At 34.4% G+C, this 20,407-nt stretch overlaps 2 protein-coding genes across 2 annotated transcripts in view; one reads left to right on the top strand and one right to left on the bottom strand.

The window, feature by feature from the left end:
• Positions 1 to 25: 25 nt before the first annotated feature.
• Positions 26 to 3,896, top strand: LOC106615608 (uncharacterized). Its single transcript, XM_014231904.3, has 4 exons — positions 26 to 164; positions 232 to 577; positions 650 to 1,559; positions 1,619 to 3,896. Exons 1-4 carry the CDS (start codon positions 94 to 96, stop codon positions 3,739 to 3,741), a joined length of 3,450 nt encoding a protein of 1,149 aa, XP_014087379.2. The 5' UTR covers positions 26 to 93; the 3' UTR covers positions 3,742 to 3,896.
• A 798-nt stretch (positions 3,897 to 4,694) lies between these two features.
• The window catches only part of Swip-1 (EF-hand domain-containing protein D2 homolog Swip-1), a 38,712-nt gene continuing 22,999 nt past the window's right edge, over positions 4,695 to 20,407 (bottom strand). The window contains exon 2 of the mRNA XM_014231851.3: positions 4,695 to 7,888. Coding sequence (XP_014087326.1) covers positions 7,474 to 7,888 — 415 coding nt within the window. The 3' untranslated portion in view covers positions 4,695 to 7,473. The remainder of the gene's footprint in view (positions 7,889 to 20,407) is intronic.

Genomic DNA, 20,407 nt, shown 5'->3' on the forward strand with positions numbered 1-20,407 from the left:
TGTTTGTAATAAATATATTTGCAGTTGTTAGGGTACAAACGTTGTTATTATGTTTAACCAAGATAAAAACAAATAACTGCAAAATTTGTTAAAATGCCAGCTTTTTGTGCTGTTCAAAATTGTGGTGATAAGTATGGACACGCGGACAATATATCCTTTCACAAGTAAGTATCATGCAGAATTAGCATGAGATTAGCAAAGCAAACGAGCTAAGATTATTAATTTTTTCAGATTCCCATTTAAGCGACAAGAGCTAATGAAGAAATGGCTTGATTTCGCACAACGTGGTCCAGACTGGCAGCCGTCGAAGTGGAGTGCCATTTGTAGTCGCCACTTTCGTGATGAAGATTTCAATTGTGCCGCCGATCGCAAAATACTAAAGAAGACTGCGGTGCCATGTTTGCGAAATCTGAAACATGTGCAGACCATAGAAAAGGTGAACACTGAGCGAAAAGAAGAAGATATTGCCAAAGAAAACACTTTGCAACAAGCTGCCACAAAAACCGCAATCAGCAACTTATCCGCCACAGAGACATTCAGTGAAACATGCGAAGAATTTGATGAGGAGTTAGATCAAGTAAGTAATGTATAAATACAATATACCGCTACGTAAAGGGAGATGTCTAAGTTATTGTTTTACACTTCTTAGCGTAAACAAACCACATCTTTACAAAGTTCCCCGAATGCGCCGAATAAGTTTAAATGCCGGCTGTGTGGTAGTGCATGCTCAGCTGTGGTGTCATTTTCTACAAATTTCGAAATTTATGGCATGATACAAAAATGTTTTCCTACACTCAACATACAAAAAGACGACAACTTACCGAAAGAGATGTGTCGCTTGTGCCTTAAACGCGTGGAAAGCTTCTCACGTTTTATCGACAAAGTGCTCGAAACACAAAGTGAACTACAACGAAAATATCGCATAGAGAAAAAGGATAATAGCACACGTTTTGCTGAACGCCCGCTTAAGGTAAAACAAGAACCAGTGGTGCGTGTGAAACAGGAGCTTCCTGAAGGTTTTGACAGTTTCCTCTCGGATGATTTAGATATGGGCATGGATGAGGGTTGTGAACAGGAGCATGACGCTGAGACGATTGTTGAACAAAAATATGATTTCTGTGATTTTCCCATGTTGAATGCACAGGATATAATCAACAATTGTGATATAATGGAAATAATAAATTTGGATGATCCTTTTATAAACATACCGGATGATGATGCGAATACGAATTGTGAAAATAATACACCGAATACAAAACAACAAGAGAATGCTATACAACAGGAACAGCAAGAGAGGAACAAGCGTACTTTACTAAGTGCTCACGAATTGCTACAAAATCATTTGTTAAATGAAGAGCACAACTATGCTTATACAACGGAGGACTTGAAGGAAGAGTGTCAATTCAAAAATACTTATAAGACAGAGAAGACTGATGGCGGCGAATATGCAGATCGAGGAGACTTTATGACAAATGCTGCAACTGAAGATGATGAACAGACGAGTTATGCGGGAGACGAGCATCACAACGGCGAAAATGCCGCTTCAACCGGCATATATAGTATGTACAAACTTATAAAAAAATAATATAAATACTTTAAATAAATTTTTAACCTTTAGAAGAAAACTATGCCACGTCAAACATGCATTTAGAAAATGCTGCTGCTACAAATAGTGAGAAGCCAACAAGTCCCGCCGTTGCAACAGCTTCGCCACCAGAAACACGCTCTACAAGACCAATAGTCACGTCGGTGAGTGAGCTTTCTGATGCATCAATAACATTACCCAATCGAACGGTCGAGGAACATACACGTGCCGAAAAGCTTGTGGTCACTGCCGTGGATGACATACCGGCGCCAACCAGTGACGCCACTACTGGTTCAAAAATGAGTGTTTCCACATCATCGACAGCGCCAATGAAAACACATCCCAAACCAAATATTGTTGTGCTCGACGAAAGTATAGTGAAATCTTCAAATGCTTTCCAACTACATACCTGTCAACACTGTCATCTAAAATTCTTCAGCATGGAGACACTAAATCAGCATTATATCGTAGCGCATCAGACGCAAGCGCAAATGCAAGAGCAAAGCACACAAATGCGCGTAGAACAAGAGAAGTTGCAAAGCGTTCACATGCAACAGCTACCTCAACTCCTGGATCCATATAATCCACAGCAGCAAAATATGGTCACGCAAAATCATCATTACCAACAGCAACAACAACAACAGCAAGAAGAGCGTTTACCCATGGTGAGTGTGCCTGGTGACTATGTTTGGAAGTATTATGGCGCGGCCAATGATGTCAGAAGCGAAGCATTCAACAATAATTGTAAATTGGAGAAAGGCTTCGGCTCATCCGCTGCATGCGCAGACAGTCTACATAAAACGAATGACACGCATACTTTTCTACAGCCAAATGTCTTTGGTTTTGACAATACAAATGCGACAAAAAACAGCTACATGACGCCAAACTGTGCGGCTAAGGATACTTCAAGTCTGATCGGCGCGCCGAATGCAGTGAGAATACTTGAAATGAAGCGCACATTTCTGCGGCAACACGATCCATTTAGTAATATGACTAATATTCAGGCAGACTATCTCAAAACTCCTTTGAATAACAATGATGCTACAAAATCGCACAGCATTTGCGCCGCCACAAACTTGGCGCCAGAGAATGCTTTCAAAACTCCCGCGCCTACAATCCAACCAACAGCTACGTCTGCGCGCTTGCAAAAACCGAAGCGCACTAAACGGCGCGCGCTCTTAAGTAGACACATCAGCGCGCGCCTTACAGCGCTTGAACGCAGGATAAACGCCAAAGTAGCGCCCGATATTATTACAGCCGAGTATCGGCAATTGGGACAGCGTTACAAGAGGCTGCAGCTCAAATGTAAATCACTGCAAATACAAATATTGGAGAAACAAAGAAAAGAGGCCAAGTTCAAGTCCACAATGTCAAGCGCCTCCGCCAATCGTTTTCGCTGTCGCGTTTGCCGCGAAAATTTCAAAAGTATCCAACGCCTGCTGCAACACAAGCGCACACTCAGGCATTGGACGCGCCGCATGCCTAAACGTTTTGCCGCCACCTGCTGTGGCTGCGAGAAGTTCTTTCGTCACAAAATCGCTTTACACAATCACATGCGCTACATATGCCAGGCGCTGCCGTTGCGCTGCTTCAAAATGCAAATGCAAACATTCAAGTGTCGCTACTGCCGACGCAGCACTTTCAATCATTGGCGCCTCTACCGCAGACATGAAGTGAAATGTAAATCAAGCAGACAACGTCGACAGCAACACAGCCGTATACGTCGCCGCCACCACCAACAACCACAAGTTACCGTGCAATCTCTAACACCGACCAACAAACAGCGTGGCGCCGCGCCTCGTTCAACGCATGCAGTGCCGGCCAGCGCGCGCCAAGCGAAACATAAAAATTCTGCAACGGCAACGCGCGCGTATGCTTGTCCGCTATGCGCTAAAGTGTTTGCTTCGGCGAACAGACTCAGTCAGCACCGCATCACGCACAGCGATCAGCGGCGGCACCAATGCGGTCTGTGTGAGCGCGCCTACAAGCGGCGCAACGGTTTGATGCAGCATGTGCGCGCCTTCCACTTGAAGTTGAAGCCGCATCAGTGTGTTGTGTGTCAGCGCTCGTATGCGCTCAAAAGTGATATGTTACGTTGCCGGCATGCGGCGGTCAAGCGCGCACGTCTCAATGAAATTGCATGCAGCGCAGATTAGCTAACTGCAGCACCAATAAATTTTAAACATAAGTATTTAATATAAGTATACCTGAATGAGTGTGTTATGTAATGTTACTTCTTTTCTTATTGACCAAAAAACTGTAAATACTACTACGATTTTTTATCCGCCTAATTTCACATTTCTATCTAAAAGCCTTTTATTTATTTATATATGTATAAAAATACGTGTGTAGGCAATAATTTATTCATAAATAAAAGTCAAAAATTGGCAAAAGTAAATGGGAAATGTAAATATTTCGCTGTTCTCATTTCGTATTTAGCGCCTAAAAGTATGCAATGCTAAAATGCATATACTGCCGGAAGTCTCACTGTGCGTGAGTTTGGTGTGTACATGTGTGTGTGCGGCATTTTGGCAGCCACCTGCTGTGCACTTGTGCGCGCCTGGTGTTTCAGCGACACTTACAATTCAACTTTAGAATTTTGTGTTTCTGCAATTTTCACGTGTGTGGTGGAGTTTTCGTGTGTGCGTGAGTTGTTATGCGAAATGCACTGCAATTCAGGGGGATTGGCGTAATTTAACGTTTTTTCCAATATTATTTATATTTTTTAATTAAAAATAATTGTAAATTGAAAAAAAATTTAAATAAGTCTTAATTATATAATATTTATAATAATATTTGATTAAAAAAAAAAGTACAAAAATTGTAAATTAAAAAAAAAATTAAAATAACTTTTAATTATAAAATATTTATAATAGTTTTTAATTAATAAAAAAATGTTTTTAAATTAATTTTAAATTATTTTTTTTATATATATTTTTTTTAAAATTATTTGTTTATTTAAAAAAAAAAATTTTTATTGGTTTTATTAATAATTTTTTTAGATGTAATTTTTTGAAATTATTTTTTTTTTTAATTATTACAATTTTTTTAATTAAAAAGCTGCCTTTAGTACCCAGCCAAATAAATAAATAAAGTAGAAATTTCCATACACATTCAAATAGATACATATATATTTTTTATTTTTATTGAAGATTTTCATTATTTTATAATATTGAATTATTTTCTTTTTACTGCTGGTAGCATACACTTGAAATAATTATTGTAAATATACAGACATACTTATTATATATAATATTAAGCTTGGTGGTTATTTTAACATAGTTATAGCACTTAACATATGTATTTATAAATGTTAAGAAATTTACATTTTTTTAATTATTTAAAAATATAAAACTTAAAACTAAAAAATATTTCTTTTAAATGCAATGCAAACTAATAATTGTGCATAAAATAATAAAAACCATTAAAATATGTTTGTAGTTTCTAGGCATTGCGAGCTGTGTGTGTGTGCAACTTATGAGGAAATAAAACTTTTTGGAAAAAATATTTAATTTATAATATCTAGTTTTTTCAAACTCCTGAGCTAAAATATTTGTTTTAAATATATTTTTTTTAATATTGATGGTGCAAATTATATATTTACTTAATTTTTTTTTCTCAAAACACACTAGTGTTGTACAATTTTTAGGTTATTATTTATAAAAGTTTTTTTCTAGCGCTCAAAAAAAATAATAATAATCGTAAAAATAAAATTGAGTTAAAAAACACAAATATCGAACGAAAAATGGCACTAAAAATACATACATATACATCTATTAAAAAAAGAACAAAAATAAAAAACTCTACATCAAAAAAAGGTAAAATATTGCAAAAACCCAAACGTGGCAAAATTAGAATTAAAGAAATTTAATAAATAATGTTTTTTAGTTTTAAAAGTGCATAGCTATGTATGTATGTATGTAGGTCGTTAATTGTACGATATACGGTTATAATTACTGTAGAGTTTATATTGTTTATAGTGCGTATTATTGCTTGACAAGTACATACAACTAAATGCTTACACTAAACGGCTACAAAATACAACAACAATGCTGCAGTATTGATTATTTTTTTATAAGAAATTTTTTCTTTATTAAAAACAAATAATATTGAAACGTATAAGGATAAAAATGTGCTAAGCAATGCAAACAAAAAAAATAGATTTTGAGATTTTGCTTCATATTAAGAAACAAAAACACAAACAAACGCAAAAAATATTCTTTTTTACAAGTAATTCACGTTCCGTATAAAAAGCGGTTTGCACGATTGTCAATTGCTTTGCTGAAGTGTTTGGAGAAATTATAAGAGTGCATTTTAAAAATATATTGTTTTCTCAATACCGCGAAGATTGCTCTCGAAACAAATAATTTTTTAGATAACTACAAATAAACAAAATTAAAAAATTAGTATTTGAATTAATTACATCAAACAAGAAAAAAAAACTCAAAAATAGTTATATTAATCAAAATTTGCATTTAAAAAAAATAAATGAAAAAATTTTGCAATTGTTCACACAAAAAAAAAAGGAAATGAAACTTTTAACAAGACTTTAATACCAAAAAAATAAAAAGTATATAGTTGAAAAAATAGTTAAAATATTAAAATTTTCAATAAAATCAAAAAAAAAATTATATACTTAAAATTAAAAAAACAAACAGTAAATTTAAATTACAATTTAAACAAATTACTTTAAAAAGTTTTCAAGCACAAAAATTATTAAAAATTTGCATAAAAGCTTAAACAAGTCTTAGCAGTGAACAAGAGAGAGAGAGAACATCGGTGATAATTCCTCAGGCGCCCGGAGCTCTCGAGAGGACCGGTGCGTTGCAACAACTCATAATGTAAAAAAATTTCAATAAATTGATAGATCAGGTGACCCGCGTCTTATATTCTCCCCGCGTACCAAATTTCTCTCCACTAAAAAAATTATTACGAATTTTAAAACTTGAAATTAGAATTTTCAATTATTAAAATCTTTAAAAAAAAAAACTTCATGCGTATAAGGTAAAAACTTTTAAAATATTTGTCAAATAAATTTGAAATAATTTTAAGCAAAATATTTTAAAACGTTTTTAATTAAAATTTAAAAATTTTAAATAAAATGTTTTAAATATTTCAATAAACACTTAAATTTTGAATTAATTAAAAAATATATATACATAGGTGAAAGTGTCAAAAAAATTTCCCAAAAATTTAGCAATTAAAAAAAATTTCAACTTTTAAAACGTTTTTTTTTTGTTTTTGCAATTCAAAAATGGAATTTAGTCGAAAATTTTTCAAAAATGTAAACTCTAAAAAAAATAAAGTAAAATAAAGTACACTTTTTAGCTTGACACCTCACACTCAAGCAAAGCAATTAAGATTCGCGCAAAGACTTAAAGCGAACTAAAATTAAAATTGGCGCTCTTCATATACATATGTATGTGTAAGCGCACAAGTGATTTGGTATCAATACTTGTTAAGTTCAAAGTATTTATGCACTTTAGTACTATATATATGTTTATATTAACTTTTGTTCAGTTGTTTTTGTCTCTATGATTTGCTGGCGCAGTTGTAAGCTTGCTGCACATAAAATGCTTCATATTTAGTTGTAGTTGTAGTTGTGTGTGTAACTTATCAAATATTTATGCGATATGCGATGTGTGTGAGTGGTTCAAACTCCCCTTCTTCTTCTTCTACTTCTTCTTCTTCTGGTACTGACTACTGACTACTACTGTCCCGCTAAAACATCTATCTAACCAATCAGTACATTGCGCTGATGCTTCCAAATGATCATTTTCTTAAAAGCTACAAAGTGTTGATGATGACGATAAATCGTAAAAGTATCCCAATTGTTCCCCCCTTACGCTACCCGCTCCACATACAGCGTAAAGCAATGGCGATCGTTTTTACTGGAAGATCGCTGCACGCTGTTGGAATTGTAAACGTCTATTGGCACGTTCCTCTTCCTCGCGACGTCGCTCCTCCTGCTCTTGTCGGATCTCATCGTGGAACTTATTCGAGCGCAGTTGTTGTTCGATTTTGGCTTCGAAGAAATTTTTCGCGCCTGTTACGCCAACCTCCTCGACATTGATTTCGGTGAGACGCGCCAATTGATTGAGTCCGGAATCGTTGTCGAGCTCACCGGCTTGTGCCTTGCGGTAGATCAATAAGAATTCGCGAAACGAAATTTTACCATCGTGATCCTCATCGACTTCGGCGATCATTTGCTTGAGACCCAAGTGGGTTTGTGGTGCGCCTAATTTTTCCATCATGAATTTCAATTCGGTCAGATCCAAATAGCCGTCATGACCAACGTCATATCTGGAAGTAGTTGGATAATAAAGATGTCGGAATTAATATTTGAAAATTGTTGATTTACATACTCTAAAATATTAGACTATATAAAAACAATAAATAAATATATAAGGCAGATTTTATTTCGGGTGGAACCTGTTATACTCTATTGCAAACTGTCTAAAAAATATACAGGGCGTGTCATCTTTTATGTTGACAATTAAATATAGAACTTTCTTAACCGATTGAGTTGTTGAGATATGTTTTGGCATTGGGCTAACAAAAAGTGGCCTTTTGGGAACTAAAATAATGATTGGTCCATATTTTTTTTAACGAAACGGTCGGTATAAGCCGAGACTGGTGAATTTTGGCACATTTTGTTTGCCCGCAAATGCTTGAGCCATATCTTGGGCATTACTGTTTTCAACAAGATGACTTTTAAAGTCATATTGCAAATCAAACTAATCACTTTCTACAGCAAGAACTGCACGGACGTTTGAGATCAAGAACGAATTGTATTGATTGACGCTCTAGATCTGCATCTGCCTATCTCTGAGTTCTTTCGTGGGTTTATTTGAAAAGTACGCCAGCCGTCTTTGGATCATTGACGAGCTCAAGGCAAATTTTTATGCTAAAATCATTCTCATACCAGCCGAGATGATCGAAAAAATAACGCAGCCAGAAGTGCTCAAGTTGCAGTGGCCAATAAAGCCGTGCACTTGATTGTTGTCTTCAAAAAATTGTCTAAATAAATTAAAAGAACGCATACCGACATGAAAGATGACGCAGAGTTTTAGGTATAACCCTCTTGTCTTCGAAAAAGGAGCGAACTCGGATATATATACAACGAAGAATATTGTTAACTCGACAGTTTTCCTCAATATTATTTGAGTTAAGTTTTCTACGCAGCTACAACACCCTGTATATGCATACATAAGGTACAAAAAATATAAAAAAGTACAAGTGAAATAAAAACAAGAAAAAACGTTAACTTTGGTTGAACGCTCAGTTTGTATGGCAGCTATGTGCTATAGTGATCCGATCTGAACAATTCTTTGCAAGATTTCATTATTGCCTTAGATAATAAGCCATGCCAAATTTCGTGATATCTCGTCAAATGAAAAAGTTTTCCATACAAGCACTTGATTCCGTTCGTTCAGTTTGTATGGCAGCTATATGCTATAATGGTGCGATATCGGCTGTTCCGACAAATGAGCAGCTTCTCGGGGAAAAACGAACGTGTGCGAAATTTTATATCGATATCTCAAAAACTGAAGGACTAGTTCATGTATATACAGACAGGCGGACATAGCTAATTCGACTCAGCTCGTCACGCCGATCATTTAGATATATATTTTATAGAGTTACCGACGTTTCCTTCTGGGTGTTGCGAACCTCTCCCATAAATATAAATTTCTATAAATTGGCAAAGGAACAATTATGGCAATCTTCTCTTTTTGTACTTATATCAATTACAGTTATTTGCCAAAACAAAATAAAATTGCAGCAAATTAGTGCCATCAAGTAACCAAAAAAGTCAGCCAATTTTTCGTTTGATTAAACGCTAATTGAACACACATACATACATACGAACCCATACACAGAAGCAGTCAAATTGCAATCGTTGCATAAAGTTGACGGGAGAAAGGCGAAATAGACTTGCATATATGATGTATATATGTATATCTATAACTTACTACATAAATATGCCATATACAGTACTAACTATAATTATGTATACCTACATATATGCATGTACTTGTATGTATGCTACAATTGTAAATATTATTATTTCGTGGTTTTATATTGTGAATGGTTGAGTAACCGCAGTTAAGGTACAGTTGCATTTTATTTATTTGACTTTTCATTGCACATTTATATAATTATACACATAGATATTAGCAAAAAAAAATTTTATTATCGACAATGGTGCGCCTATCGAGCCTATTAAAGCGTGAAATTTGTCATAGTGAAATTTGAATTTGAAGCTATTTGGCGAAAGTCTCCAGTTGCACTTAGTCATGTTGTTGTGTATTAAATTGAAATGACTTAATTAAAATTGGAAGACACCCCTTAAAAGATTTAGTTGTGATTATGATGATGATGAAGCAAAGGTTTTCTATAAAGACATGTGTGATAAATCAGTGTACAGAGAACATTTTCTAATACCGCGTCCAACTTTTATGTGTATCAGTTTGCAGGCAATGAGAAGACAGACAAGCTAGCAAATATGTAAAACAGCTGATGCAGTACTAATATGATTGGAGAGATTGCGTATGTTCGTCATGGCATCAAATAATTCATCCAACAAAGTCAATTCGTCAATTTGAGATGATCAAATAATAGGAGCGAAAGGTCTGTTAATATTCGATAATAACGATCACGACTTCTTAAAAAATCATAGAGTTTAAGACCAATCCTCAATTTAGAAATATCATAAATCGTTTCCGAGTATTATCTCACTGAATATTGAGCATCATGATGTTTCGAGTAACTTTTTCAAAGTAAAACAAGAAAAAAGTAAACTTCGGTTGCACCGCAGCTATAATACACATCACAAAAGGTTCCTTACAATAACTTGATTCTGATCATACAGTTTGTATGGCAGCTATATGCTCCGAACTGAACAATTTCTTCAAAGAACGCACCAACGTCTTAGACAATAACCCATGCCAGATTTCGTAAAGATATCTCGGCAAATGAAAAAGTTTTTCATGTAAGCGCTTGATTCTGATCGTTCAGTTTGTATGGCAGCTATATGCTATATATATATTGAGCAACTTCTTGAGGAGAAGCGAACGTGTGCAAAATTCAGATCGTTATCTCAAAAACTGCGGAACTATTTCGTATATATACAGACAGAGGGTCATGGACTCTGCTTATCCATTACACATGTATATATTTTATAAGGTCTCCGACGTTTTCTTCTGGGTGTTACAAACTTCGTGGCAAACTTAATACATATACGCTGTTCAGCGTAAAAACAACAAAAAATGGTAGTGATCCAAGCTTTGTATCAAACTGATACTATCAGCACATTTATTTGTTTCTCAACGATCACGAGGGTTTTCTGATTCTCAGACTTAAGAGTTTTGTTGAGAAAAGTGTTTGTTTCTGGCAATTTTTTCAATGTTTTTAAATGTAAAGTGAATATTTTTATACCGCGGAGATATCAACATTTCTAACAGCGAAGGTCTACCAAATTTACTTATGATAAATAAAAACTATATGAACCACATTTTAATTGTCCAAGTGTGTTCCGAAAATGATGGATTGAATTCTATTAAATGTTTCGACAATTTCAGTAATATGTATAAGATTCTTTCAAAATATTTTACAGAAAATCTCCGTAAAAGTATTTCAAGTTGAATTATTTTCAAAACAAGCTGGATTGATGAGATTCTAAATCTCTGAAGAAGATTAGTAAATATATTTGAGGCTCTGGTACTGTCCGGTAGTATTCATACGTAGAGCAAATATATATTTTTTGTTGTATATTAGTTGTTAACTGAACTGAATGAAGTAAGCTATAGGTACGATTCTCAGCGCATAAAGTACTTGCTATCAAATAGGGTGTCTCCATAGAGCCTTCCGGATGATGTCATTAACGAAAAGATCATAGACTGTCTATTAAAAGGATTTTCAAAAGTTGTCGGTTGACGGGTATCTAAATAACTATGTTTTTATGAACATAAATATTTATAATATGTACACAATCATGCATATAATGTACAGCAAAAAACCTGAGTCGTTTCATAAAGCTTATTTCCTTTAACGAACCATTAACCAAGCTTATATAATTGCCCACAGAGGAAGGAAAACTTTATAGAAAACTTAAAAAAAAATGTTATGAAAATTTATGTAATATAGGAAAACATTAGACGCATACTCGTATATGTTGTTGTTGGTTAGAAAAAATCACAACAAAAACATAAAAATTACAAATGGGGGGAAAATCAAATGAACTTTATAGGCATGTTTTTTTTATAATAAAAGTAAATATGTGCGGCAGACATAGCACGAGGCCATAAAAACTGGAATTTTTGCATATTCTGCTTATGCGTATGAGAAAATTAAAATAAAATCAACAAAATTAAAATAAAAATGAAAAAGCTATGTATATTTTACACGCACACACATACAAAGATTTTTACAATGCATGCAATCAAATAAATGCAAAAAAGCAAACCTATAATAAAAACAACAACAAAAATAAGTACAATTTGCACAAAAAAGACGCTGTGATAATGCGCAATGCCATAGGCAACTGCAAAAAAGTGAAGATGCGCAGGCGTGTTTGCTGCCACACAAGCCAAGCTGCAGACGCAGAATCAATAGCACACACTCGCAGCGGCCGCAAGCAGGTTTGGTGCAAAAGACACAGCAAAAGAAAAAAATATGCAATAAACAGGTTCATGCTCGACTTAAAAATAACTAGACATGCAGCATCTGCAACCAGCAAGGGAGCACACACGCGCCAAAGTGCCATAAGGATATGTTCGCTCGCAGCCAGACATTATTCAAAGCAATATTGCTACATAAAAGCAGATAAAAAAAATATTCAATCCGAGGGTGGGCTGAAATATTATATATAGGCTTGGGGTAAGTATATGAAATACCGCAAAAGTGGCAACTTGTAGTTTAGCAAATAATTGCTGCCCACGTCGCTAAGCCTTGCAGAGTTGCGAATCGAACAAATTACTGGCATGAAACATAAATAAAAAAATAAATAAATAAAATAGCGAGCGCTTACTATCATTTTAATAAGGTCAACACATACTCCCTTATGTAAAATTAAACTGGATATGTTTGTTCCTCTTTTATATGTACAATTTCGAACAAGAGATAAGAGCTCAAAGGGGCCAGATGAGTGGCAGTGGTAAGGCGTTCATAGCATTTCACTTTCAAACTTTTTTTATGAAATTCTCTCCTTTAAACGTTTGATTTATTAAACTGTCTAAAGCAAAAGTAAGTAAAAGTTCCCCGGCGCTAGTGGAAGAATAATTTTCAAAGCGTTAATAACAATACCTTTCAAGAGATACGCCAATGTCTATCAGGAGATCCGACTAATATTGTGGGACCCATAAGCGAGAAGGTGTCGAATGATCGTGCTACATTTTTTATAACAAAGATGAGTAGAATTTATGTTTTGAGAAAAGTTGATCCCTAGTCTTATATTTTCTTCTAGGTTATGTATTATATATGCGATTAGTTGTAGATTTCTTCTTAAAAAGTCAGCTCAGTTCATCCTTGATCGCTTTTAACGAGCAGTATTGAGTATTTGCTAAAGATTCGACTCCAGAAGCATCGGATCTATACATCTTTAAGCTTTCTACTTTTCGCATATATTTTTTTGGAAAGTTTTGGAAGTCGTGATAACAGGGAAAATATCATCTGTGAAGATCTTTGCTGTTTTGTTAACAGGACAGTGGGGTCTACGTAACCGGAATGGTCGCATTTTTTACCAGAAAATACTTTCTGATATCATAACAACAGTATTTGCAGGCCTTTGCCTCCCCTCCTTAAACTTTTCTTTTCTAAGCTTTTAAGGCACTATTGGTACTCGGCACTACTCCCTGAACGTTGTTAGTTGAGTTCAGAAAACGGTTTAGGGGGGCAAGATATAATCGTTCGTAAATAAATATCGTTTGATATCTAACTCGAATTGTTTGGTGTAAGTACATATGGAGGTCCTCCTAGGTAATCTAAGCAAAGATGGAATTTTATCCGGGTATAAATAAGCACGAATTGGTATTGCAAACAAATCTCTAATCACTTTAAGGAAAAATTCTGAAATTTGCTTATCAGCAACTGAAAAATATTTTATACATGAAAAAAGTATTTATAAAATATATCATCAGTTGTACGGAAGAGACAAACATTTTATTGCATTGGCCACTTTTCGATATTTTTTACTTTCTTGGCTTATTATTACAAAGCCCACCCTCGTAAAAAAGACGATATGCATACAATGCAAAAATATGTACATATGTAGATGTGTGCACGAAAGCAGGAAAAACCAGTTGAAACTGAAAAAAAGGAATTGCAATTTAACAATTTTGCAATACATGTGCCAACACACACACACACACAAATGTATATTTAAGTTTTAAAGGCCACGGTCAATGGTTGTGACTCGCACATCGGAAGTAGACTTGGCCATTTGTGTTGCAGCCATGTTGTAATAAAATAAATACAGCGCGCATGCTTACCACCCGCCACTTGCCAGCGACTATGCAAGTGTGTGCATGTGTATGCTTGCGGTTATATACAAATAAGTGCATGCTAACGTAATAAACTGTAGAGCTCACGCAATTTAGCAGACAATATACATACATATACAATATATATATATAATACGTGTGTACATATGTACATATATACAAGTGGCTACTAGTCTTTAGCCGAAACCAGCTTGCATAGATCGCATGATTGGCTAGCTGGACGCAGACGCTTTCGATTTCAGTTTCCAATGAATTTCAGGTGCACATCTTCAGCATGCAATTAACAGGAAAAGTGAAACATATGCAAAAAAAAATAAATAAAAAATTAAATACTAAAATAACCAAAAGGTAATTTGACTAAATAGTCATTTGAGAAATTAGCTGGTGTAAGTAGAGGCGAAGAGGATGGTAGACTCCTGACTACGACGCACGCACCCAATCGCCAGTTAAATGAGTTTCACCGCATTTTTGTTTTTGTTATTGCTATTTTTTTAAATATCATTTATTATTATTGTTGTTAATGCTATTTTTTTGAAAATCAATCATTATAAACAAATTTTTAATGTGACAAGTAACAATATCTGCAAATCATAATAATTAATTGTGACAGTTGTCCAGTCGCCCACAAACAAAATGCAGCACACACATAGAAAGAAACAAACACAATATTTATAATTATTCAATTATTTCGAAGGTAACATTTGGTGCTCGGCGTCTGCTGCGACATCTTCACACAATCGTTATTTAATTGCCATTAATGAAAACGCAAACGGAATTGTCAAAAAAAAAAAAAAAATGAAAACGAAACTGAAAACACAAACCAAAACAACAGGTACGTCATCGTCACCAGCATGTGTCAACAATCATTAAAAACACCGATTTTCTAGTCAGCCGAGTTGGTTTGCTCGGCCGACTCCAATCAGTGTGCATTCTCTCCACTCGTATTGATATTTGATCATTGTGACTTGCAGCAAATGAGAGTGAAAGTGGCTATAAAGTAAACATTGCGTGTACTGGCCAAACTACATGTGTGTATGTACGAGTATGTATGTATATATACATATATATCTAAGTGGCACAAAATAGAAGAAAATAAAAAATAGCGTGTGGAAAATTGAGAAAAAATACTATTAAATAATACAAAAATGAAGATGTAAATAAAGTAAAGGCGAGTAATTAGAGAACACGCGATATGGAAAGGAAATGTGAATTACAAAATGCAAGCAAAGGTATTTCATAATATTTTTTTAAGCTACCTTGTTTGTTAATAAGTAGAAATGCCGGTAATTGCTTTGAGAAACTGTTTTCATTGCCGACATTTTGTGTTACAAATTTGTGTGCCATTCTTTTTAATATAAAAAGCAAATAAATATTAGAAAAGAGATAGAAATCACAGGCAGAATAGTTTTTTTTACTAAATTTTGGAATATAATAATCGAAACAAAAAAATAAATAATTAACTTCAGCTGCACCGTAGCTATAATAATATACACAAAGGCATTTCTTATAGCAACTATATGTAGTCGTATAACTAAATCTGAATACATAACTGGTCAATGTTTCGCATCCATCTTGAAGGTGTCCGATAGATGGGCGGATTATAGTTACTTAAATGATCTTTTGGACAAAAATCTATGCTAAATTGCGTGAAGATATCATGTCGGATAAAACCACTTTCGATATAACGAAGTGATTATGATCGATCAGTTTGCATGGCAGCTATATATTGTACTATATTGGTTCGATCCAAACAATTTTTTACGGAGATTGTAGCGTTGCCATGTAGATGACTTGTCAAATAAAAAAGTTTTCCATATAAGGACTTGAGTTTGAATGTTCAGTTTGTATGGTAGCTATATGCTATAGTGGTCCGATATCGGCGGGTCTAACAAATTAGCAGCTTTTTTGTGAGAAAGAAACGTATGAAAACTTCAGATCGATATCTCAAAAACTGAGAGACTAGTTCGTGTAGTTACAACAGACAAGTAAAGCTCAACTCTGCTAATCATGACTTTAAATAAATGCTACCGCACAGAGTGCATCCTTGATTTTGACGAAGTTTTGCATTTAGAAAATCGTGAGGAACACACTATGCTTTATATTGTATGTTGAGCAGCGGTGGTGCTTGTAAAACATTTGAAGAGGAGGTTAGTAGGTCTTGAGCAACAGTGCTTTCAATATTTGGAGCTGTTCAATCGAAAAAAATAATATGTCAATATGTGACTAATTGGATAAAAATGGCGCTGGAGTTCAAACGACAGTCAAGCCAGTGGGTTGCATCCAATCAACCAAATCAAAAGAACGAAAAAACGCAATAGCGCACTAGCAAAGTTATGGCAACTAAATTTTAGAATGCGCCAGCAAAACTGAATTTTAATTGTATAGCGTTATTGGAACGTTTGATGTACGAAATCGTAGAAAAACGATAATGAAAGTGATTTGGAGTAAAATTGCATGGATTGGGATTCGAATATCCTCCGCATCCAGGCAGTTTAAAAAAAAATAGCAGTAATCCGCCTAGAATTTTAGAACCATCGATCTTCGAAGATACAAATACACCTATTTCTATGCAAATATAAAATAGAATAACCCATAAGCTCGATCTGAAACAAATTTAAAACATTTTCCGGCTTCTGATCGCACAGTAATTGGGCAATTTAATTGTAATTATCGGATTTAATGCAACACGATTTAAACATGAAGCAAAATGCTGCTAATTAACAAAAATTAGCCGTGAGCTGTTAAAGCTTACTTCCCTCAATTAACAAAAAAAATCGAAATAAATGATCTACAACACAAGTATTTGAACCATTTTAAACACATTAATTTCGATTTATTTGCACATTAACGAATTTGTAGGAAATAAAAAAAACAGCGTATAATAATGAAAAATAGGTTCAAGTACACGCATAGGGCTCAAGCTTAACAAACCGACTACATAGATATGGTATCTATGTATAAGCTGGATTAACGAAAGCTCAACGGTATTTAAGCGGTCAGCTACAGTATGCGCAAATGGTATACGCCCAAAGTGTATAAACACAAGCACATAAATATGTACAAGTATGTATGTGTGTATTTGTAAAAACAGTGTTAGTCATTAACCTGCATTCGTAGTGCCGCTAAAGTCATCAAAAGTTCATTGCAACACATTAGACGGCCGGTAATTATGGACACACTGTATGGTGCCACCGTAATGTAACAACAATAAGAACAAATCGAATAAGTACTAAAGTGCCGAAGTGATGACACGCTGTGGGCACAAGTGACTACTACTGGCCAGTAAAAATCAAGAACAAAGAAAACAACAACGCATGAATGTATAAACAAATGATGAATACAGCAAAAACAATAAAAACAATTACTTTGCACCAAAAAATGAAGCGAAACGGAAACCTTAAACAACAAGAAAAAAAAAAACGCGAAAAGAATATCGCTCAAAAACTCTAAGGTATGCTATTAAGCTACAATGGGCCAACTAGCATAGACGAAGCTATGACGAAAGCACCACTCAGAAGAATGTTTAAGCAATTGCAAATTTGCAAAAACAAAAGAGAAAACCAGAAATTGTTGCCTTCACAACAGTGTATCTAAGTCTGTATGTATGTTTGTGTAGTTCGGGTGGGTGCAAAAAAAGAAGAAGGCAAAAAATTATATTGACCTCCTTAGTTGGTGAACTGTGCAAAAAATTGCAAAGCAAAGTCAATAATAAATTGCAAATTGCTGTGCCCGAGTGAAACTAGAGAAAACGTGCAATGTTGCAATAATAATGACGTTTCGTTGTCGCTGAACACGTGCAGTCAAGCTAAGTAAAAATTAAAGGGTCTGCGATTTGCGGCCGTCGGAGCTACGTGAGTTAAGTGTGTGAATACCAACCGTTGTGTCGTGTCGGAAAAGAGAGTAAAAAATATCTAGAGTTCTTTAAATAACGCTTTTTGAAAGATTTTATCCCTTGGTAATATATATTTATAAAACAAAAATTATAAAAAAAAATATTTTTATGTATACATATATTTACAGTAAGTCTTTTTGATATGTAAAACTTTGTGATAAAAGTCCACAATGATATGAGGGATATTTTGTTGCTTTGATGATTACAAATATTCAATAAATACTTTGGGGTATTCTAGAATTGGAATAATCGACCTTGACCAAATAAATATCCGGGTTTATTCCGGTTACTTAGAACCGTATGTGTTTCGTAGATAAATTTTATTAGTTGTGGCAATTTTACATTGGATTCCACGTTCCATGTGCCGAGTGTCACTTTTGATGACGAAATTGCTCTCACTTTTCAACCGAAATTGGAAACAGAATTATCAATAACCTAAAATTAACAAAGCCGTTATTTAGACCGATATTGCCGATGAGAAGTTCACTATGAAATGACATAAGGTCAGTCAAACTAAATAAATATAGAATTTTTGTGGTTCGCTTTGACCACTCTAATATTCTAATTTTCATAAAAAAAAGTAATACAAATAATCTTAACCTTATTAAAGAAAGAATAAATATGTAAAGGAAGTTTTGATATAACAACCACAATCTGTTTAAAAATTACGCTTTATTTTGTAAACGTTAATTTCTTTGGAGCACAAAAAAATCCAATAAATTTTGATTTACTCAATTTCTGAAAACATCGATAAACACGTCATAAATCTGGATAATTCTGAGTAGCTGACGAAAGAGCGCTTTATTGGAGTTTACAAGAGCAATGCTTACATTTGATATTTTTATATTTACAGGAAAGATATTCACATATATACGTAGAGTCTACATACATATGTACGAGTATGTAAGGTATATGCATATATAATAAAAAATATTTAAAAGAAAAGCAAGAAATTGTGAATTCTTCACGTGTGGGCTGTTGTAATGAGCACAGCAAGCGTGCAGAACAAATGCAGTCAACAGCCCATCGAGAATGCCCTACTCTTGCGCCTAAATTTAGAATGATGCCGTTGTGTTGAAGGCGGTTGAGTGCCTGGCTCCGTTGTGCCGTCGTCCTCTAACAACTATAAACAACTATAATAAAATTCGCGGTATAAATATGTTTTGAAAAATATGTTGCAACGCGTTTGTGTTTTAAGTGGAGAATGACTGAATTAGAGATGGCACTCAAGGAAGAGGGGGCGACGATAAGAGTCAACTTGTTGTAGGCAGGTTCTCACAACATTCGTGCAAACGAAATTGTAACTAATTCGAAACTAATTGACCCATGCTACGTGAGTGGTACGTGCTTGTCAAAGCGAAAGAGACAATTGTTGCTAAATAAAGAAAGGTCAATTGGGTGGTCAGCGATTTAATTGCATTGTAAGTGATAAAAAGAACGCATGAATCTTGTAGATATGTAAAGTAATAAACATTTAAAATATTTTATTTTATTCAATTGAGAATTGGCGCTAATACATCGGAATGGGGGTTACAAAGAACTACGACGACGGTCCGAAGCCTATAAAAGTAAAGGCAAAATTTTTGAAAAATTACGATTTATTTATCAATATAATCTCCTTTAGATCGGTAAAGTCTAGGTTCACTGGGAAAGGTCGACCATTGCTTGGTCTTTGGTGTATACCAATGGATCCATGTTTCGTCGACGGTCAAAAAGCGACGCAGAAACTCCATCATATTTTCTTTATAAACTCTAATAAATGGTTGGGGTATTAGGAAAATTGAGCAACTTCACATCAATTTCAAAATAATCTCATTTTCAGCAATAAAACAATTCATTGCAATTTTATTAATTTAGTGCGTGAATAAATCCACTTTGTAAAATGAATTTTGACAATTACACAAAAAATTACATAATTGAAAATGAAATGGAGCTGCTAATTGCGTGAAATTACATTTTTATGTGCAGTTAAACCCGGAAAACGCAACTACGCTAAACTAAACTGATTTTCATTGAAAGCATGCACCGATTGCACTGTTTTCGGCTGCAATGCCACATAAATGGTAGTTTATGGGTGATGACGATAAAAAATCGGCAATTAAAATTACAGCAATTTTCGTTTCTGTTTAAAAGGTGCGAAAGAAAGAAAACAATTAAGCTTGAAAGCGTCGAGAAAAGCGAAGAAGAAGAAGAATTTCGATATCAAAACAATTGCAATGCAACAGCACACCCACACTACTGTTGAAATCTTTCCGCAATTATTTCAGTGAACCATAAAATTTTGTTGCACTTTTATGGGTAAACAGCTTTGAAGTTTTCTTTAAGGAAATCTGTGAAGAAATGCAAACAGATAAGAGTTTTAGAAGAATTTTCTGCTGCTGTTTCTGTTTTTGACTCTACAAACAGAATTGCTAAAAAAAAACAACACAA

The sequence above is a fragment of the Bactrocera oleae genome, chromosome 3 (assembly GCF_042242935.1).
Source record: "Bactrocera oleae isolate idBacOlea1 chromosome 3, idBacOlea1, whole genome shotgun sequence".
NCBI lineage: Eukaryota > Metazoa > Arthropoda > Insecta > Diptera > Tephritidae > Bactrocera > Bactrocera oleae.

Excerpts from the sequence above, each read along its gene's own strand:
- LOC106615608 (XM_014231904.3), top strand. The coding sequence starts at position 94 with ATGCCAGCTTTTTGTGCTGTTCAAAATTGTGGTGATAAGTATGGACAC. Across the intron at positions 165-231 it reads GACAATATATCCTTTCACAA|ATTCCCATTTAAGCGACAAG; the intron begins GTAAGTATCATG and ends TAATTTTTTCAG. Across the intron at positions 578-649 it reads TTGATGAGGAGTTAGATCAA|CGTAAACAAACCACATCTTT; the intron begins GTAAGTAATGTA and ends TACACTTCTTAG.